We start from the raw sequence: 22581 nt of genomic DNA, 5'->3' as shown, positions 1-22581 counted from the left end.
CTCGGCGCAGTCCGACCGACGGCGGTGTTGCTGGGGGGTCTGAGAGTGCTGCGGGCGAACGCGCCTTGACGCATCCTGAGCGGGCTCGGAGCGCGGGCGCTGCAGCAGGACCGCTCTCTCCCCCCACCCCCCCACCGCTCTCGTCCCCCCCCCACCACCTCCCGCAGCAAGGTAAGGAGAGCCAGAGCAACTTTGCGCTGCTTTGCGGGAAAGCTGGGATGCCGCGCGTGGGGAGGGGAGAGAAGGAGGACGGGGTGGAGGGGCGACTGAGCCCGGACGGATTTTTTCCCACTCCTCGCGCCTCTTTTGCACCGCTATCTTAAGTGCCCCCCCTCACCCCCCTGATGTCCCCCCCAAAAAAAACTTTTAAAAGCTCTTCCAGCCTTTACGGATTTTTTTTTTTTTTTTTTTTTGCTTCCTCGCTTCCCACTCGGGTGACCGCCTCTCCGCTGCAGTGCATGACCCGACCGGAGGCTGTCCGCGGCGCGTTCGAACTGGGGGTGGTGGAGGGGCGGGGAGGGGGGGGGCGATCCGAGAACTTAGCGGGCGTGGAGCTCCGAGGCGGGAGTCGACGCTCAGGTGGGCAAGCATGAAAGCCTCTGGGGCTGGTGTTCCTGGAAGCATGCGGCACTTCTGCTTTGGCCTTTTTGTGGCTTTGGTGTGCTGGGCTGGGGAAGGAGAGGGAGGGAGGGAGGGAGGGAGGGAGGGGAAAAAAAAGAAATCTTTTTTTAAAAAATGAATACCTTCTTATCCTTTGCAGTCTATGCCCGTAAGCCGTCCATCCCCCACGAACTTCAGGGGAGCCCACATTGGTAAGCAAGGGCCAGCCCAGAGCCAGGGGGAAGTCTCCAGATCTTGCTGAGCCGGCATCTGGGCTACCTCACCTCAGCCGCCGTGCCGCCGCCGCAGAAGCAGCGGTTGTTTGTTTGTTTGTTTATTTATTTATCGGGTGCGAGGAGGCAAAGTGTGGCAGGAGCCGCAGTGCAACAGCAGCCGCCGTCGCCGCCGCAGCAGCCGCCGCCGCGTGGCCCATCCTGCAAGAAAAGTCCAAGTGGCCAAAGACTGGTGGAGCTCCATCTCGTAGCCTGTCTCTCTTTCCCCTCCGCCCCCCCCCACTACTCTACCCACCCACACGTGCGAGGAGGCCCGGACTCTCCTCCTGCCTTCCGGGAGCCAGTCCGATTTACTCCTTTGCCTGGTTTCCTACCCCACCCACCCCCGCCCAATGACTAGCCCCCTTCCCCATTTCCTTTCCTTTCTCCAGCCAGGACTCCCTCCGGCCCGGCCCCTTCCCCGTTTTATTTTCTTGACTTCCCCTGCTTCATCCTTGCCGTCTCCTGGCCCGGGAGCTGTCCACTTCAGCACCACTCGCACCCATGTGCTAACTCTATCCCAGGAGCTGTCCACTTCAGCACCGCTCGCACCGATGAGCTAACTCTATCCCAGGAGCTGTCCACTTCAGCACCGCTGGCACCGATGAGCTAACTCTATCCCAGGAGCTGTCCACTTCAGCACCGCTCGCACCGATGAGCTAACTCTATCCCAGGAACTGTCCACTTCAGCACCGCTGGCACCGATGAGCTAACTCTATCCCAGGAGCTGTCCACTTCAGCACCACTCGCACCCATGTGCTAACTCTATCCCAGGAGCTGTCCACTTCAGCACCACCCGCACCCATGTGCTAACTCCTACCCCGGATTTCTTGTTATCTCTGAAGTCCTCCTCCCTCCATTGCTCACTGGCCGGCTCTCGGAGGGGACTCCTCCTGCCTTGGGCCCCAACTCTCTGTCTCCCATCATGACTGTCCTGGTTGGGGACAACCTGGACGAAACCTTGGCTTTGCCAGGCCACCCTCAGGACAGCTACCGGCCAGGGTCTCACGAGGACCACGAGTGCTGTGAGCGGGTGGTGATTAACATTGCTGGCCTGAGGTTCGAGACGCAGCTGAAAACCCTGGCTCAGTTCCCCAACACTTTGCTGGGGAACCCCAAGAAACGCATGCGGTACTTTGACCCACTGAGGAACGAGTATTTCTTTGACCGGAATCGCCCCAGCTTCGATGCCATCCTCTATTACTACCAGTCTGGGGGACGGCTTCGCCGGCCAGTGAATGTTCCTTTGGACATGTTCTCCGAGGAGATCAAGTTCTATGAACTGGGGGAGGAGGCCATGGAGAAATTTCGAGAGGATGAAGGCTTTATTAAGGAGGAAGAGAGGCCCTTACCTGAGAAGGAATATCAAAGACAGATTTGGCTGCTCTTCGAATACCCGGAGAGCTCCGGGGCAGCTCGGGTGATTGCCATCATCTCCGTCATGGTGATCTTAATCTCCATCGTAATCTTTTGCTTGGAAACCTTGCCAGATTTAAAGGCTCAGGACAAGAAATATGTATTCCGCAACCGCACGAACAACTCCACCATCTACCGCAAACCCAACATCTTCACCGACCCTTTCTTCGTGGTGGAAACTCTATGCATCATCTGGTTTTCGTTCGAGCTGGTGGTACGCTTCATCGCCTGCCCGAGCAAGGCTGAGTTCTTCAAGAACATCATGAATTTCATAGACATAGTGGCCATCATCCCTTACTTCATCACTCTGGGCACAGAGATGGCTGAGCAGAAGGGGCCTCCCAAAGGAGAACAGGCTACCTCTCTGGCCATCCTGAGGGTCATCCGACTGGTAAGAGTCTTTCGCATCTTCAAACTCTCCAGGCACTCTAAGGGACTCCAGATTCTGGGACAGACTCTCAAAGCCAGCATGAGGGAGTTAGGTTTGCTTATCTTTTTCCTTTTCATTGGGGTGATCTTGTTCTCCAGCGCAGTGTACTTTGCTGAAGCTGAGGAAAATGGGACTCATTTCGACAGCATCCCCGATGCTTTCTGGTGGGCAGTGGTATCCATGACCACTGTGGGATATGGTGACATGTACCCTGTGTCAATTGGAGGCAAAATCGTGGGCTCCTTGTGTGCCATTGCTGGTGTGCTGACAATTGCCCTGCCTGTACCTGTCATTGTGTCCAACTTCAACTACTTCTACCACCGAGAAACAGAAGGGGAGGAACAGGCTCAGTTACTTAAAGTTAGCTCTCCTAACTTAGCCTCTGACTCTGACCTGAGTCGCCGTAGCTCCTCCACCATCAGCAAATCCGAGTATATGGAAATTGAAGAGGATGTGAATAATAGCATAGACAATTTTAGGGAGGCAACCCTCAGAACTGGAAACTACACCTTAGCCAACCAAAACTGTGTCAATAAAACCAAGCTACTGACAGATGTTTAGGCTACGTTAGGGAAGGGGAAAAAAACAACAACAACAACAATACAACACAAAAAACGAAACCACGTTGGTAGCTTTGGAGAAGTTAAAGGGGGGGATTGAGTGGCCCCTCTTTGCAGATGCTTGGCGAATATGTCGTTTGAATGCTTTACCTCGAAATAATGTGGTTGCATTGCAAATTTTGCTCAGCGGCTCAAGAAGCTTTCAGGATCCATGAACGAGATTCACAATTTTTGGGGGGATATTATTATTATTATTATTATTATTTTTGGTGCAGGAGGGGGAAGGAATTTCGTTTCCAAAAGTTATTTTCCGGTGGGTATGAATAGTTAATGATCATTCCTGGGACTAGTCTAGTTATAAATAAGTATCATATGCTTCTAGCCCGAGAATTCTTTGCTTTGCTTTTTTTTTTTTTTGTGTTGGTTTTTTTTTGGGGGGGGGGGTTCGTTCGCTTACTTTTTAAACAATCAACTTGAGAGGACTTTTACAAATATGCATGGAATACAGGAAAAAAGTTTCTATTTAAAAAAAACAAAAAAAACCAAAACCTGCACAATGCATCCGAGAACATGCATCCAATCTATATTCAGCAGTAATAAAAGTGCAGTAGATATTTTCCCACTGCTTAGGAGGACTGATTTAATCTAGTCCCTTTGGCAAAAAAAAGGGGTTGGCAGGTCCGGGTAGACAGATTTACCCACAGCACTTTACGAAAATATTGCCAGGTCATTCTGGGTTTGTGGTACACCCTTCTGAGGCATACCCATCCCAGGGGTGGGGTAGGGGTGGGGTGGGGTGGGGGAGACAAAACGTCTGCAGTGCTGCTCAGGGGGGGTCTGTAAGGGGCAAAAGGTCCCGAGATCCATCCAGAACTGGATGCAAATATTTCTAGCGCCTCACTTGCAAGACAGCACAATAGAATTTAATAGAAGCATGTGGACTTTGATACTTCTCTGTTTTATAACTGCATGCCTGGCCCATTACCTCAGAAAATAGGGAAATAAGCTTTTGTTTTGACCCCCACCTCCTTTACAATAGGCCTGGTTTACTTACTTACTTACTTACTTACTTACTTACTTACTTACTTATTTATTTATTTCTTGGTTTCAATTTGCATTCACCAAAAGTGCACTCCTTTTGATTTTACGAAGTATCTAATTAGTAACCGAAAAAAAAAAAAAGTACTGTATTTAAGTGCATATGTTAGTCAAATGGGTACAACATTTGGAGATCAAAGCATGTTCCAATATTCAGCATTATGGCCTCTTTGACGAAAAGGCATAGCTCCAGTTAATTAATGCATGAGTTTGGTTTAAAAAAAAGAAAAAGACAACAACCAAAAAAAAAAAAATGATGATGATGATGATGATAATACTTCTTTCTCTTTTGTTTGTTTAATTGCTTATTGGGACCGAAGGGCCAGGAAGCACTCATTACATAGTTTCAATTATTTTCCTGTGTTTACTCAGGGAAATTAGTTGGCTTCTGCCTTGGCCTTGTTGGAAAGGAACTGACTTCAACCCTTAAAGGGAGAAACTCTTGTGGAAACTTAAAGGTTAGTTTATATATAGCGATGCCTAAAAGAGTCTGTAAATCAGGAAACACAAAACTAAACTACAACAACAACAACAACGAAAAGGTGCAGAAGCATGCCTTTTGGTGCATTCTTAGAATGTAAAATAAAAACGTATTTATTATATGCATTCAACTTTGCAGCCCAGTTCTTTCTACAGCTGTTGTTGGACAGGGGCGGGGGGGGAGATTTGGGGGCTCCCCCAGGACACAACGGATTGATTTGAGATTATTGCTTTAGTGCCTTTTATCCTCACACCCACTGAACTGCTGGAAGGTACCCCGCAGATGAACTCTGACCTCAGGAAGCGAGGCTGGGCCAGCTCGAAGCTGGGACATTGCGCCTTGCCCAGCGCGGGCACCACAGAGAGAGAGAGTGTGTGTGTTTTGGGGGGCACAGAGGAAGTGGGAGAGCAGGACTACCAACCGTCAGGCACCTTCACCGCCCTTCTGGATTCTTCCTTCAGAGGCAGAATGACTTTGCAACTTGGTTTCCCTTTGCCAAGTAAGTCGTAATCGTTTTTTTCCCCCCCTACACAACTCAGCTTTCCTCCAGCCTGCTTCTAGAGAGTTTGCTTGCATCTTGCCTTTCTTTCTTCCTTTCTTTTTTTTTCTTTTTGATTTTGTGCGTGTGCTCTTGAGAGTTGTCATCCTTCCTTGGCAGGAAGTCTCCTTGGCATCCTGTCACCAAATAAAAGGACGAAACCTTCCTAGCATCTCCATGGGAAGCCAACAGGAGTTGACCAAAACTAGGCTACAAACTCCCAGCCAAACTGCCCCGTTATTTCCGTCCCGTTTCAAACTCCCCCAAATTCCTTGGGATTTTAAAATGTAAAAATTCCAGGGCTCTGGAAACAAACAAACAAACAAACAAACCCCAAAGCTTATGCTCGGTCCGAATTAACGGGTGACAGGAATAATAGAAATGATGTCATGAACCCAACACAACTCTGCTTTCCTTTAAAAAAAAAAAAAAAAAAAATTCATTCCGAACATTCTTCTGATGTTTACAGTTTCTTGCTTGAGGGAAACTTTTCAAGATAAAGTTCCTGAAAAGATTGCAAGGTCTGAAACTCTAGGGCTACAGAAGGAAATAATATATCATTTTTAACCGATGCGGGGGTATCAACGTTTTTTAACGACTCCTTTTTTTAAAAAAAAAACCAGAGTTGGGAGGGGGGGTTTCTTTTACACATGGATTGTACTGACATGGGCCATTAGACCCTCCCTCCCTTCCATTCCTCAATGTCATTTTCCCAGAAATTACAAAAGACGTACGATGGGTTTAAAGTGAAAGGGAGACGGGGGCAGAGGAAAGGCAAAATAATGTAACACAATTTTGCTCGGAATAGGAATACAGGTGTAGAAAGCTGTGTGGCTTCTGTGACCTAGATCAATGGGGAATATTTGTCTGCGGAAGCTCATTTCCCTTCCGGTGATCAATGAAAAGGATTTAAAGAACAAGGCCGACTCCACATTTCATATCAGAAATCCCTTTTGGTTAACCTCTTCCTCTGTACAACCAGAGGATGGGCTTTTAAACTAGCTTCTCTGAAAGGTATCCTTGCATTAAACTGACTTCACAGTTGTGTGTTATCTCTGCAATAAACAGTTTAGTGCCATAGAAGGTCATTTGCTCAGGGAGTTGAGGCCTCGGTCAGCTTAGTTAACACCTTTGCTCCTTGGTTTTGTTGTCTACACCTGTGTTTATCTACCACTACTGTTCTCAATCCTTACTCTGCATGTTGACGAGAGAGTACTGCATGCAGTGGTGTTTGGGTTATGGCTTCCCTTGTTTGCTTTTCGGCAAGGATGAGACAATCTTTAGGGCTTGCTGTAGCTTGGAAATACAAGCATTGCTTCCTCATGTATAATTCACGGCAAAGGAATTAGGTAAATGTGGAATAAGGCTATAACCTCATATCGCATCGGCATTTGGCATGTATGACATCTAGCAAAGTTCTGCCTTTCTTTTAAAACTCTTGGCTTTGCACTATACGTACTGAAATGTCTTTGCAAGACCTGAAGGTACATCGGACTGTTTACAGAGTCTTCCTAATATTCTTTTCAGGGTCTCTTCATTTCCCCCCACCCCGCCATCTATTAAGGAACCGGTGGTCTGTAAAAAAAGAATAGACGTGAGGATGGGCTCCAGATGGGGAGGACCAGTCAGAGTAGAGCTAGAACCCATGTCCCGATGAGGTCCAAAGGTTGTAGGACCCATAGGCAGATCTAAAGTTTCCCATGGTGCAAAAACATGAAACATGGATGCTATGATTCATCGGGTGATTTAGAAATTAACCAAGCAAAACATTCAAGAAAATGCATGTTCACATTCTAAGCACCTTTAGCGTGGCCCTTGCAGGCCTCAGAAGTATGTTACCAAATTACTGTGTTTCTGTGGAATTGGGATCGTAGAAACACCCAGGAGCATAGAAGAGTTCAGAGGCAGATGCATAAATGTCTTAAACGTATTTATTCATATAATAAATCATATTAACTATGTACAACAGAGATCAAGTCTCATGAGGAACAAACATGAAAAGAGAGAGATGGAGAGAGAGCGAGGTGGAAAAGGTTGGAGGGGGTTTTATACTCAGGATAAGCCCCTCCTTTCCACATAGGGGTGGAGACACTCTCTGCCTCCACTGGTGTCTATATGACACATGTGCCAATGGCTTGCAAATACTTGACAGTTTCCCCCAAAATAAGACCCTGTCTTATATTTTTTTGAACCCTGAACTAAGCGCTTGACCTTATTTTCGGGGAGGTCTTATTATTTTGGGGTGCATGGAGCAAGACGGGGTTCCTCTTGCCGTCTTACCTGATTTCCAGCTCTGTCTCCCTAACCCTAACCAGAGGAAATGGCGGGGACTGGCTGCCCGTGCATTTAAATATTTTCAGGGAGGTCTTATTTTCGGGGAAACACGGTCTTTCTTTCAATATGACAAAAAGTGGAAGGCCATTCTTATCCTGGCCCCTTTTCCTACATTTTCAAACTAAATGGAAAATGGAAAAAAATAAGTTCATCCGAGCATTGGCTTGAGAGAAAAAAAATGCCCCATCCTTGAGGTTGGAAGTCAACAAGATAGTCATGTCAGTACTTCATTTGTTTCAAGAAGGGTAATATTTGCAAGGACTTGGAGAATGGAAGTTTCAGACACTTTCGGAAGCTTCTGTAGATAGAAGGGGATTAGTTGAAGCCGGAGAATGGAAGTCCTGGAAGAGAAAGTGGAGAGAAGGTGAAGTTCTGAAGTTGCTTCTGAGCTTCATTATTTCAGTCTTAGTTCTTACTGAGGAGAGAGATCTAAGCTTGGAGACAACCAGATTGGAAGTATCTGAATGAGGGATCCCCAACTTCCCTCCACCTGGAAAATTACTATATTAGGGAGTAGTGGAGCAAACTGAAGGGTTGCAAGCTTGCCTAGACTTGTTACCACAGAGGGAGGATTTACAATGTCAAGGGAGCATTCGGTTATAGAATTACCGTATTTTTCGGAGTATAAGACACATTTGCCCCTCTAATAGGGGATGAAAATTTGGGTGCGTCTTATACACCAAATGTAGTCCCACCCACCCACTGGCCCCCACCCTTTGCCCTCTGCCTCCCAGTAATTTACCTCCTTGTAGCAAGCAGCAAGAAGAAACAGCCCATTTTAGCTTCAGCACAGCCTAATTAGCACAAGTTGATTGTCCCTTGGATCGGCCTCCCGACTCTCAGCTGTTTCAGGCTGCAGGGATTGCCATGGCCTATTGCTGTGCGGGCCTCTGCTGCTTGCTGCAAGGAGGTAAATTGCTGGGATGCAGACTTTTTTTTTTCTTGTGCTAATCAAGCTATGCTGAAAACGAAAGTGAAAGTAAAGCAGGCTGTTTGCTGTTTGCTGCAATGAGGCAAAATTGCTGGGCGGCAGAGGCAGATTTCTTTTTCTTCTTTTCCTCACGAAAAAAGGTAGGTGTGACTTATAGTCCGGAGCATCTTATACTCAGAAAAAATACGGTAGTTTACCTTCTCCTCTATGGAGACATCCGATCTGCTGCTTATCTGGAGTAGACCAATGTCTGGCTTCTGTAGTTGTTGAAGGTGTTCTGTAGGACATGTTGGGCCCTGTAGAATTGGAATAGTTCTGCCAAATTAGAATAATATTAGCTTCTAAGAATGTTCTTTGGTAGTTGGGGGCCCATCTGGTCAGTTGACCACGTGGCTGAACTTTCAGTCTCCCTGGGCCATATTTGGAGGTGGGAAGACCAGCATGGATGTTCTGTTCTTAATTTGGCCCATCCAAGGACAGAAAAGGAAAATGAGAGACTCAGGAGATCTTCTTCTTCTTCTCCTTCTCCTTCTCCTTCTCCTTCTCCTTCTCCTTCTCCTTCTCCTTCTCCTTCTCCTTCTCCTTCTCCTTCTTCTTCTTCTTCTTCCTCCTCCTCCTCCTCCTCCTCCTCTTCCTCCTCCTCCTCCTCCCCTTCTTCTTCTTCTTCTTCTTCTTCTTCTTCTTCTTCTTCTTCTTCTTCTTCTTCTTCTTCTTCTTCTTCTTCTTCCTCCTCCTCCTCCTCCTCCTCCTCCCCTTCTTCTCCTCCTCCTCCTCCTCCTCCTCCTCCTCCTCCTCCTCCTCCTCCTCCTCCTCCTCCTCCTCCTCCTCCTCCTCCCCTTCTTCCTTCTCACATTCCCTCATTAATGCATTTAAACATAGCATAGGATCACAACAAAAATCAAGAAAGCTGGTGTACTTTTTTGCTAAACCATATTATTGGAGATACCAACCTGGGACCTCACCTTCCCCAAAAGCATGTTCTATTTAAGTCAGTTGTTCCTATATTCAGACATACTTTCAAGAAAGTTTGTTTAAAAATTTATTTTGAAATGGCACAAACTCACTTTTGGGAAATTTAACTTTGATTCTGCATTTTCCATGGTATTTTTTCTTTTTTTAAAAAAAACTCCTTCATAGAAATCAGAAGCTTGTTTGAAATGAAATGATTCCTTAACCTTGGAATTTTTAGTTTTGTGGTCCATTGAAATGGACAGCGATGTTGTTGTTATATTATTATTATTATTATTATTATTATTATTATTATTATTATTATTATTATTATCATTATTATTATCATTACTACTACTACTACTACTAATTTTCCATTTTCAGAGTGGATGATTGATGTCTGGAAGAGTAAAAACATTAATCAGAATTAATCAACACCAATTTATGAAATTTATATATAAAAAAAACCCTGTTCCTCTTTCTTTGCAATGCTGAATGGTACATTAATACATCCAAAAACATGTATGATCAGACAAGAGTATGTAATCAATTTGGGATTTTTATTCTAATTTATCAGGGGAAAAATGATTTGTGGATGCCTGTCGAATGACTGTAGCTTTCTTGATTTCTCCAGCTATGATCTATATCATTTATCATTTTTGAGCTTTTCCTGCTATTATTTGGGGTGGGTGGGGGGCAGGATATTTCACTTTGGTTAACTCTCTCCATGCCATTTCTTATAATATCAAATATATATTTTGCTTTGATACCAAAGTTAACAAGAAGATATTTTTTTATGACTGATTTCAGACATCCCCAAAAAAAGAAAAAGAAAAAAATATTAGAATTTGTTTTTCCTTTTTAGGTTACGATAACACGTTTCCCCTGCCCCTGCGCCCCCGGTACGTTAGCTCAAAAATGATGTACACAATGGCTGTGTGTAGGAATGTATGTGGTTACTTCTCAGAATCCTCAGTTTAATGAATCAGTATTAATTTGAAAGGTTTCTCACAAAACAGCGATTATCTGACAAATGTACCATCAGAACAAAGCACATGGGCGTTTTTGATTTCCATGATATGCAAATTGTTTCTACATTGGGTCAAGAATGTACCTCACAATCACGTTATTGTTGATTTGATTTAACCATGGCTGAATTGGTTTGATTTGTCAATTTTCTTTGGCGGGGGAGGAGGGGCGACAAATGTTATGAGTTTATATATACATACATACATATAAATATATATATATATTTAAAGCATAGTTATCAACTGTGCTGGGTTACCTGCTTCTGTTACTTCTACCATCTGTTCATATCTCGGCATCGATTAAAGATAATTTTTAAGCTTATTCTTACACTCAGGAAAGTTGTGGTTTGTTTATTGCGTGGACTCTGGTTTTTTCCTCCTCTCTTTTTCCAACGTGTGCAATTGGGAAGATTTGGGAGTTGATGGCTTTCAAGAAAGAGGGATAAAAGAACCGGATTAATTTTGAACTGTTTGGCCTTTAAAAAACAACAACAACAACAACAACAACAACAACAACAACAACAACAACAAAACAACCTTGGCAAGGACTGGATGGGATCTTGGAAGCAAAGATGGAAAGTAGCGGTGGGAAATTGATTTGATTAGTCTTCTTGTTGCAAAGGAACCTTGTGGATTTGAGTTGTGTGGCTGTAACTGCGTTGGGGCAGCCGGCTGTTGTAGGCAGTGGATGATTGACGATTGAATGCATTGAGTTAAGATAAAGTAGAACGTGCATTGCTTGCGTCCTGTGGCAGAAGAGCAGGCAGAGCTGGGGGTGGTGGTGGTGGAGTGAAGTGAGTCATCAGCTTAGAGTCATTATATTGTTTGTTGTTTGTTTGTTTGTTTCTTTGTTTTATTAGATTTATATACCGCCCTACTCCCGAAGGACTCAGGGCGGTGAACAGGCACAGAATAAAATACATAGATACAAAAGTTAAAAGACATAATTAAAACCAGATTAAATAATTTAGCCCGAGACAATTAAAAAATCCCAATAATTTAAAACAGATTAAAATTTCGATTGAAAAGAATTTTAAAACAGGGGAGAAAATTAGGCCAGGCCGGCTTGCTGGAATAGGAGAATCTTAAGAGCACGGCGGAAAGCGCGTAGATCCGGGATCCTCCGTATCTCTGGGGGGAGCTCGTTCCAGATAGTGGGTGCCCCCACAGAGAAGGCCCTCCCCCTGGGGGCCGCCAGTCGACATTGTTTAACTGATGGCACCCGGAGGAGCCCCTCTCTATGAGAGCGTACCGGCCGGTGGGAGGCTGCTTGTGGTAGTAGGCGGTCCCGTAAATAACCAGGTCCTAAGCCATGGAGTGCTCTAAAGGTGGTAACCAAAACCTTGAAGCGCACCCGGAAGACCACCGGGAGCCAGTGCAGCTCGCGCAGGAGAGGTGTCACACGGGAGCGCCATGTTGCTCCCATAACCACCCGCGCCACATTGCCACACATGGTCTGAATGCAACTCCTCTTGAATTCCGTTGGCCGGAATTCTGGTGCCAATTTAGTAGTGAGCTTTGGTCGGCTAGATTCTTGTGTACAGCCTGAGCCATAAATCCTTTCTGAATTGCGACTTAACATAGGGTCCTGATCCTTTGTGCCTGATACTTCCTGTTGTTTGTGGTTGTGACATCCTTATCCATATGATTATCAGGGGAAAATACCATGTTTTCCCGAAAATACGACCTACTCAGAAAGTAAGTCCTAGCTTGAGGAATATAAGCAATAAAGGGAGAGAAAAACAGGAACACTGGACACCATAGGAAAAAAAGCACTGAATTGAAAATGAACACAGCAAGAGAGAGAGATAGAAGAAGGAGTAGGGAGATTGAAGGAAGGGAGAAGGAGAGAGAGGAACAGAAGAAAGGGAAGAGGAGAGGAAGAAAAGAAAGGGGAATAAGAGTAGGAGGGAAAGTTAGACAGGGGAGAGGAAAGGAGGAGGGGGAGAAAGGAAGGGGAAGTAGAGAAGGAGGGAAGAAGAAGGGAGGAAGGACAAAAGAAGGGAGGGAGAAGAAGAGAAAGAAAAGAAAGATTGCTGCAAAACAAAAAAGATGAAATAGAAGAAAGGCATCCCCCGAACATGTTTAAATATATTAAGATAAAGAATGAATTAATAAAACATAAAATTAAGGAGAATGTATGTGATTAAGAATAGAAAAAATAGAATTTGAGGGTGAAAGAAGATACTGTTTATAGAAATAAGAATAGAAAAATTAAGATTTGATTCACAAATATGGAAAAAGAACACTTTGGCAGAAACCGTAACTAAAGTAAAATATATTTGGATATGATGAATTATATATGATATGCTATGATCTGGTCAATACTCTGTTTCAAAAAAATATGTGGGTGTGTATGGGGGGGGGAGGAAACCAATAAAACTTGTCAAAAAAATGTGCGCCCAATATAAGCCCTAACCTCTAAAATAAGCCCTAATTAAGACCACGCCCACTACAGGGTGCACAGGTAAAACTTAAGCTAGGTAGTTGCAGCCAGGCCTCGCATACCTCAGCTCCTTTCTTCTGCAGCCAGTAAGGCTTTCCTGAAGGTCTCTGTAGCCGACAACAGAACTCTGGATCGATCCAGAGTTCTGTTATCGGCTAGAGAGGCCTTCAGGAAAGGCCTTGCCGGGTGAAGAAGTTCCTGAAGGCCTCTGATAGCAAAAAGGAGGCCAGGGGCGACACACACAAGTGAGATGAGTCAGTGGATGACACCCCCCCGAAAATAAGACCTGGTGCCTTTTTTTTGTGGGGGAAAAAAGATAAGACAGGATCTTATTTTGGGGAAAATATGGTAGTTTGTAAGGCCTGGTATAGGCCAGAGGTGGGCAACTATGGCCCTTTTATAACTTGTGGACTTCAACTCCCAGAATTTGTTGTGGCCTGCCAGCGGCCTGCGTGGATCGTGGCTGATCCCGACGAGGAGGAGGCTGGTGTGGGGTTGCGCCAGCAGCCGGCGCAGCCGGCACTCGCGTCGGACAGCGAGGAGGCTGAAGAGGATGTGGTGCCAGAGGCAGAGACTCAGCCAGGGCCTTCAGAACCTCCAGAGGCTCCTTCAAGTGGAGAGAGCGAAGTGGAGGAGCCTCTCCTCAATGCTCGAGCACGCAGGGCTGCCAGAAGGCAGGAGTGGCTACTCAGGAGGAGGAGGTCTCCTCGAGAGTAAGGTTTGAGGATAATTGGCCACTCCCTTGGCCTATTTAAGTCCCACGCAGTTAGTAATTTCTTGCTGGAAACAATGTGTAATTATTACAGAGCATTTTTGAAGAGTGAGTGTCTTATCGTATCTTGTTTTCTGGGCTGGTTGCCAATCTTTGCCGGACTTTGTTTATTCTTGGTAGGTTATAACTTTGATAAGGACTTTGGTGTGTGTCACAATCCTTGGGAATCCGGAGCTGGGGCAGAACAGAATTCCTGAGCCAGCCATGTTAGCTCAGGAATTCTGGGAATTGAAGTCCACAAGTCATAAAAGAGCCATAGTTGCCCACCTCTGGTATAGGGCAGGCTATCGGGTGGCTACCACACCATTACATTCCAGTTACTCCGATTTACTGCTCATGTCAACACATCAGAATTTAATCAACTATTGTGTTTCCCTGAAAACAAGACTGGGCCCTATATTAATTTTTGCTCCAAATAAATAATAATTTTTAATAATTAATTACTTAATAATAATTATTATTAGTAATTAACAATATTTAACAATTAATTAAATTAATTAATTAAATTATTAATAATTATTAATAATTTAATAATAATAATTATTATTATTATTTAATAATGAAAATAAGACCTAACTGAAAAATAAGCCGCATTAGGGCTTATTTTTCAGTTAGGTTTTATTTTCAGGGAAATATGGTACTAAACACGCCCCACAATTTTAACTGGGGCTTATTTTGGGGGGTAGGATAGGGCTTATATTACGAGGATCCTGAAAAATCATGCTTGGGTCTTGCTTTCCAGTTGGGTCTTATTTTCGGGGAAACACGGGTAATAGTCATCACTAAATTTGCCCTAAATAAAGAAAGAACAGAATTGAAGAGTGGCTGGAGACGGTTATAGGAACATAACGACTCTAAGCTCATTCCTCTCTTGATTCCACCACCCTCAGCTCTGCCTCTCCTTTCTGCTACAATCTGGTGGCTATATTTATTTTATTTTTATTTATTTATTTTATTAAATTTCTATACCGCCCTTCTCCCGAAGGACTCAGGGCGGTGAACAGCCAGAAGATAAAACACAGGAAATACAAAATCTAAAATAAATTAAAACAAATTAAATAATTTAGGCTGAATTTTAAAATACCCCATAATTAAACAGATTAAAAATTTATGTTTAAAATTTAAATTTAAAAGAGGAGATGATTTAGGCCAGGCCAGCTTGATGAAATAAAAACGTTTTAAGCGCGCGACGGAAGGTGCGAAGATCTGGGATCCTCCGTATCTCCAGGGGGAGCTCGTTCCAGATCGTAGGTGCCCCCACAGAGAAGGCTCTCCCCCTGGGGGCCGCCAGCCGACATTGTTTGGCCGACGGCACCCGGAGGAGCCCCTCTCTATGGGAGCGTACTGGCCGGTGGGAGGCTATTGGTGGTAGCAGGCGGTCCCGTAGATAACCAGGTCCTAAGCCATGGAGCGCTTTAAAGGTAGTAACCAAAACCTTGAAGCGCACTCGGAAGACCACCGGGAGCCAGTGCAGCTCGCGCAGGAGAGGTGTTACATGGGAGCTCCATGTTGCTCCCATAACCACCCGCGCGGCCGCACTCTGCGCCAGTTGGAGCCTCCGAGTGCACCTCAAGGGGAGCCCCATGTAGAGAGCGTTACAATAGTCCAGACGAGAGGTGACGAGGGCATGAGTGACTGTGTGTAGGGAGTCCCGATATACCTCAAAACAAAACAAAACAAACAATCTTGCTCTTCCTTGGAACTGGTTGGCCACCATTTTTGGAGAGTAAGACAGATGGCATCACTCTTCATCTATCTTCTCTTCTTCCTCCTCGGAATGGCCTCTGTGCTTGTTTTCCTGCCGTGCTTGAAACCCGGGGGCTTGGCCTGAAGTCACCTTGAGCGTTGAGATCTGTTTTGGTTCGAGGGTAGGATAATGGCTCGTGCAAGCAGGAGTAAGGGAATGCTCCTTTCTGTATATTTGTGTTTGCTTCTCTTCCCTTAATGGCAAAAACTGCAGAGAGCAGCAGAGAATCACACAGCGTGGGCCAGACCTACAGATGCCCTTGAAAAAGTTGGAATGCTAATTTTCAGTTGTTTATTGTAAAAAAAAAAAAAAAACACAAAAACCCAACAACAACAATCTTCCGACGTTTCAGCATTTTTCAGAAGTTGTGGTCAATCGATGTGAGTTTGAGCTTGTTGTTGCTTTAAAAGTTAAACTGTGATGACTATAAGATGCAAACAACCTCAGGGGTTAGTACTGGTGTAGTTGGAATCTCTTGGAGACCTAGACTTCTAACTGTGGCTAAATACGAGTAGTCCTCGACTTACAACAGTTCATTTAGGGACCGTTGGAAGGGACGACAGCACTGAAAACGGGGACTTATGGCTGGATTTCACACTTATTTATTTTATTTATTTATTTTTCAGATTTCTATACCGCCCTTCTCCTTTCGGACTCAGGGCGGTGAACAGCCAAATATAAAACATTCACACACAAAAGTTAAAATAGATTTAAAATAATTAAATAAAATTTGGCCCATAATTTAAAACATTTCAATTAAAATCAATATCAATTTTAAAACCAGCCATAAAATCAGGACAGCCCGGCTAACTGAAAAAAATAGGTTTTAAGGGCCCGACGAAAAGTCCGGAGGTCTGGGATCACTCGTATCTCTGGGGGTAGATTGTTCCAGAGGGTGGGTGCCACCACTTAACGACCGTTGCAGCTTTTCCATGGTCACGTGATCACAATTCAGAGGCTTGGCAACTGACTCATCTTTACAACAGTTACAATGTCCCCCGAATCCTCTGATCCCCTTTTGCGACCTTCTCACAAGAAAATCAATGGGGAAAGCCAGATTCACTTAACAACCCGTGTTCCTAATTTAGCAATCGCAGCGGTTCACTTAACAGCTGTGGCAAGACAGGTTGCAAAGCGGGGAAAACTCGCTTAGCAACTGTCTCGCTTAGCGGCATAAATTTTGTGCTCGATTGTGGTTGTAAATGAAGGACTGTATATATGGGTTTTGAAGGTCTCGCAAAGATGACAGACAGAAATATGCTCGCCTAGCAACTTACCCTGAGCAAAATGGACACTTGGTTTATCACCTTTTAAAATATTTCATTCCTTAAAATGAAATTTTAGAAGAGTTTGGCCTGCCCCTACAGAGCATTCATTCCAGACACTTATCGTATTTTTCGGAGTATAAGATGCATCAGACTATAAGACGCACCTACCTTTTTTGGTGAGGAAAAGAAGAAAAAGAAATCTCCCTCTGCCTCTGAGCAATTTTGCCTCGTTGCAACAAACAGCAAACAGCCTGCTTTACTTTCATTTTCATTTTCAGCATAGCTTGATTAGCACGAGGGAAAAAAAAATCTGCTCCAGCAATTTACCTCTTTGCAGCAAGCAGCAGAGCCCTGCGCAAAACAGCCAAGAGCAAATCAGCTGAGAGTCAGGAGGCCGATCCAATCAACTTGTGCTAATTAGGCTGTGCTGAAGCTGAAAGGAGCTGTTTCTGCTTGCTGTTTGCTTGCAAGGAGGTAAATTGCTGGGAGGCAGAGGCCAAAGGTTGGGGGCCAGTGGGTGGGCGGGGCTACATTCGGTGTATAAGACGCACCCAAATTTTCACCCTCTTTTAGGGGGGAAAAAGGTGCGTCTTATACTCCGAAAAATACGGTAATTTTTTTTTCTCGAATCTCGAATTTGCCCTGTTTTTTTAAGCACTAGCAATAATCTATATCCAGTCCTTTCTGCTAGGTGGCGAAGAAACTGGAAGCTAAAACTTATGAAGGATGGTTTCAGAAACTGGGTATATCTAGTTTGTAGTGTAGAAAGTGTAGAAATCTGTAATTTTTTTCTCCCACTGAAATGCTTTATCAGTTGTGTAAACCTCATCTACCTTTTTCGGAAGGGTGATCTTTCCAAGTGATACGCAAAGAAATGAGACCGAATGAATGAAGGTGAGAACCTCATCTCGGATTAAATTACAGATATACAGAGTTGGAAGGGACCTTGTAGGTCATCTAGTCCAACCCCCTGCCCAAACAGGAGACCCTACACCATTTCTGACAGATGGCAGTCCAGTCTCTTCTTGAAAGCTTCCAGTGATGAAGCTCCCACAACTTCCGAAGGCAACTTCTGTTCCGTGGGTTGATTGCTCTCACTGTCAGAAATTTCTCCTTATTTCCAGGTTGAATCTCTCCTTGTTCAGTTTCCATCCATTATTCCTTGTCTGGCCTTCAGGTGCTTTGGAAAATAGCTTGACCCCCTTCCTCTCTGTGGCAGCCCCTCAAATATTGGAAGACTGCTATCATTTCTTTCCTGGTCCTTCTCTTCACTAGACTAGCCATGCCCAGTTCCTGTAACCGTTCATCGTATGTTTTAGCCTCCAGTCCCCTCATCATCCTGGTTGCTCTTCTCTGCACTTTTTCTAGAGTCTCAACATCTTTTTTTATAGTGTGGTGACCAAAACTGGATGCAGTACTCTAGGTGTGGTCTTACTAAGGCTTTATAGAGTGGTATTAGTACCTCACTTGATCTTGATTGTATCCCTCTTTTAATGCAATTTAGGATTGCGTTGGCTTTTTTAGCCGCTGCTGCACTGCTGGCTCATATTTAACTGGTTGTCCACTAAGATTCCGAGATCCCTCTCACAGTTACTGCTATTAAGCCTGGTTTCACTCAGTCTATATGTCTACTTTTGTTTTTTTGTTTTTTTTGCCTAAGTGTAAGACTTTACTTTTTTCTACATTGCGGAAATGCTATATGGGGTTTTTATTTATTTATCTATTTTAATTATTTGCTGTGACCAACTGGGTGAAATTTGTTGATTTCCCAATCTCCAGCCCTGCTTCCTTACATCCCGCTGAATTACTCCCATGAAATCTTTCAGACTTAACATGAGCACAATTATTGTCTAATATCAGAAAAGCTATCAACAGTTTAAAAAGGTAAAGGTGAAGGTTTCCCTCGCACATATGGGCTAGTCGTTCCCGACTCTAGGGGGCGGTGCTCATCTCCGTTTCAAAGCCGAAGAGCCAGCGCTGTCCGAAGATGTCTCCGTGGTCATGTGGCCGGCATGACTCAATGCCAAAGGCGCACGGAACGCTGTTCCCTTCCCACCAAAGGTGGTCCCTATTTTTCCACTGGCATTTTTTACTTGCTTTCGAACTGCTAGTTGGAAGAAGCTGGGACAAGTAACGGGAGCTCACCCTGTCACGCGACACTAGGGATTCGAACCGCTGAACTGCCGACCTTTCGATCGACAAGCTCAGCGTCTTCGCTGCTGAGCCACCGTGTTCCCTTTTATCAACAGTTTAGGTAGTTCTTATATATAGCGATACTCCATGGCTCTCTCTACCTCCCTTGGAAATGTAAGGATCTCCTTCATCCCAAAATATTGCCCAGCTATTCAGAAATACAAGTAGTCCTCAACTTACAACAGTTCATTTAGTGACCGTTCAGAGTCACAACAGGGGACGTTTTTCACGCTTACGACCATTGCATCCCTGGGGTCACGTGATCAAAATTCAGACGCTTGGCAACTGAGTCACAGTTATGACGGTTGCAGTTTCCCGAGGGGGGGGGACTCCCTTAAGAAATGCTCTCCCTTTGCACCAGAAATTTGGGGGCCCATTTGGGCTTGTAAGTCAAGGACCACCTGTGTCGTTATGAGAACCAAACTACCGTGTGTGCTACAAGAATCTTTGTGTACTAAAACACGTTTTTACACTCACACATCCTAAGTTCTTCCTCGCCTTTCATTAAGATCTGGGCAGTATTTAGAGGTGAAAGTCCTCTCTTTCCCCTTAGCAATCGAAGTAACTATCATTGTGGGTTTCTCTTTCAGCAGGATCATCCCTGCCAGCCTCCTTCTTGCCCCCTCCTCTCATCTGGCCCTTAGCATCGAAGTAACCATCATTGTGGGTTTCTCTCTTCAGCAGGATCATCCCTGCCAGCCTCCTTCTTGCCCCCTCCTCTCATCTGGCCCTTAGCATTGAAGTAACCATCATTGTGGGTTTCTCTCTTCAGCAGGATCATCCCTGCCAGCCTCCTTCTTGCCCCCTCCTCTCATCTGGCCCTTAGCATCGAAGTAACCATCATTGTGGGTTTCTCTTTTCAGCAGGATCATCCCTGCCAGCCTCCTTCTTGCCCCCTCCTCTCATCTGGCTATGCTAGAAAATGACAGACTGTTGGAGTGGTGTGACAGAATATTGCGGAATATGGCGTGATTTTCATGAATAACTAGATCAGATTCTTCCGCGTATGGCAGAAGGGTAGATCAGCAGGAACAATGCACTCCCAGAATGGAAAATGTACTGAGTTGTGCTTGCTTAGTGACACGCAGTTGTACTTTAGGGCTGAGCAAGTTAAGGAATTGTTTCTTTAAAAAGAAAAGTGGAGGAGGAGGAGGAGGAGGAGGAGGAGGACTGTGGGTTCCTTGGTGCTCTCTGAGCTTGATTGTTTTCTTGTAGACATTTCATTACCCAACTAGGTAGCATCATCAGTGTTAAAAGGGAGTAGGGTTTGTGGAATGATGGAGGAAGAGGAGGAGGGGGAAGACTGTGGGGTCCTTGTGCTCGTTCTCTGAGCTTGCTTGTTTTCTTGCAGATGTTTCATTACCAAACTAGGTAATATCATCAATGCTAAAGAGAGGAGGGTTTGTGGAGAGGAGGAGGAGGAGAGGAAGAGGAAGGGGAGGGAGAGGAAGAGAAGGTGGAAGAAGAGGAGGAAGGCAGGAAGGGGAAGGGGAGGAAGAGGAAAAGGGGGAGGAGGAAGAGGAGCAGGAAGAAGAGGAAGAAGGAGAGGAAGAGGAGAAGGAGAAGGAAGAAGGAAGAAGAGAAGGTGAAAGAGGAAGAGGAGGAGTAGAAGGAGAAGCAGGAGGAAGATGAAGAAGAGGAAGGGAAGGAGAGGAAGAGGAGGAAGTGGAAGAGGAGGAGGAAGGAGAGGAAGAGGAGGAGGAGAAGGAAGAAGAGAAGGTGGAAGAGGAAAAGGAGGAGGAGAAGGAGAAGCAGGAGGAAGGGAAGGAGAGGAAGAGGAGGAGGTGGAAGAGGAGGAGGAAGGAGAGGAAGAGGAGGAGGTGGAAGAGGAGGAGGAAGGAGAGGAAGAGGAGCAGGAGAAGGAAGAAGAGGTGGTGGAAGAGGAGAAGAAAGAGGAGGAAAAGGAGAAAGTGGAAGAGGAAGAAGAGGAGAGGAGAGGGAGGAGGAGGTAGAGAAGGTGGAAAAGGAGGACTAGGAGGAGAAGGAAGAGGGAAAGGAAGAGGAAGGGAATGGAAGGAGAAGGAGCAGGAGCAGGAGGAAGAGGAGGAAGAGGAGCAGGAGAAGGAAGAAGAGAAGGTAGAAGAGGAAGAGGAGGAGGAGAAGCAGGAGGAAGGGGAGGAAGAGAAGCAGAAGAAGGAAGAAGAGAAGGTGGAAGAGGAAAAGGAGGAGGAGAAGGAGAAGCAGGAGGAAGGGAAGGAGAGGAAGAGGAGGAGGTGGAAGAGGAGGAGGAAGGAGAGGAAGAGGAGGAGGTGGAAGAGGAGGAGGAAGGAGAGGAAGAGGAGCAGGAGAAGGAAGAAGAGGTGGTGGAAGAGGAGAAGAAAGAGGAGGAAAAGGAGAAAGTGGAAGAGGAAGAAGAGGAGAGGAGAGGGAGGAGGAGGTAGAGAAGGTGGAAAAGGAGGACTAGGAGGAGAAGGAAGAGGGAAAGGAAGAGGAAGGGAATGGAAGGAGAAGGAGCAGGAGCAGGAGGAAGAGGAGGAAGAGGAGCAGGAGAAGGAAGAAGAGAAGGTGGAAGAGGAAGAGGAGGAGGAGAAGCAGGAGGAAGGGGAAGGGAAGGAGAGGAAGAGGAGGAGGTGGAAGAGGAAGGAGAGGAAGAGGAGCAGGAGAAGGAAGAAGAGGTGGTGGAAGAGGAGAAGAAAGAGGAGGAAAATGAGAAAGTGGAAGAGGAAGAAGAGGACAGGGAGGAGGAGGTAAAGAAGGTGGAAAAGGAGGACTAGGAGGAGAAGGAAGGGGAAAAGGAGGAGGAAGGGAATGGAAGGGGAAGGTGGAAGAGGAGGAGGAAGAGGAGGAAGAGGAGGAAGGGGAGGAAGAAAAGGGAAGGAGGAGGAGCAGGAGGAAGGAGAGGAAGAGGAGCAAGAGAAGGAAGAAGGGGAGGTGGAAGAGGAGGAGGAAGAGGAGGAAGGAGAGGAAGAGCAGCAGGAGAAGGAAGAAGAAGAGGTGGAAGAGGAGGAGGAGAAGGAAGAGGAAGAAAATGAGAAAGTGGAAGAGGAAGAAGAGGAGAGGGAGATGGAGGTAAAGAAGGTGGAAAAGGAGGACTAGGAAGAGAAGGAAGAGAAAAAGGAGGAGGAATGGAATGGAAGGGGAGAAGGAGGAGCAGAAAGTGGAAGGGGAGGAGAAGGAGGAGTAGAAGAGAAAGAGGAAACTTCAACATATCCATTAACTAACAAATTTCTAGCAGGCCCCCAGAAGGGAACGGGACACAAGGGGATTTTAAAGAACTCCACATAACTTGAGCTTTTCACGCTGAACGTATGGAAGAGGCGCACCCCCGTAGAACCAGCGGCTTACCTGTTTAAATTTTATTCCTAAAGTATCTCACAGCTATTTTTACACGGCGAAAGGAACGGCGTCTGTCATAACGATTTTAAAAGCTTCGCAGAAGCCTGCCAGGAGACCTCCCGAAGACCAGGCTGATTTTTTGCCGTCTCTAAACGAGGCCCGCGTGACCTTGAGGTTTTCATAGATGCTCCCAGATGTCTTTCGCCGGATTCTTGACTTGCGAGCTTTGCCGGTGTGCGTTGG

At 45.5% G+C, this 22581-nt stretch overlaps 1 protein-coding gene across 1 annotated transcript; it reads left to right on the top strand.

The window, feature by feature from the left end:
- The first annotated feature begins 766 nt into the window (after nt 1-766).
- LOC117678899 (potassium voltage-gated channel subfamily A member 1) lies at nt 767-4982 on the top strand. Its single transcript, XM_034440394.3, has one exon. The coding sequence runs from the start codon at nt 1798-1800 to the stop codon at nt 3277-3279; it is 1482 nt and encodes a 493-aa protein (XP_034296285.1). The 5' UTR covers nt 767-1797; the 3' UTR covers nt 3280-4982.
- Nucleotides 4983-22581: the final 17599 nt, after the last annotated feature.

Source organism: Pantherophis guttatus, chromosome 7, assembly GCF_059756535.1.
Source record: "Pantherophis guttatus breed Tessera chromosome 7, ASM5975653v1, whole genome shotgun sequence".
NCBI lineage: Eukaryota > Metazoa > Chordata > Lepidosauria > Squamata > Colubridae > Pantherophis > Pantherophis guttatus.
This window is presented reverse-complemented; position numbering and strand designations above follow the sequence as displayed.

Excerpts from the sequence above, each read along its gene's own strand:
- LOC117678899 (XM_034440394.3), top strand. The coding sequence starts at position 1,798 with ATGACTGTCCTGGTTGGGGACAACCTGGACGAAACCTTGGCTTTGCCA.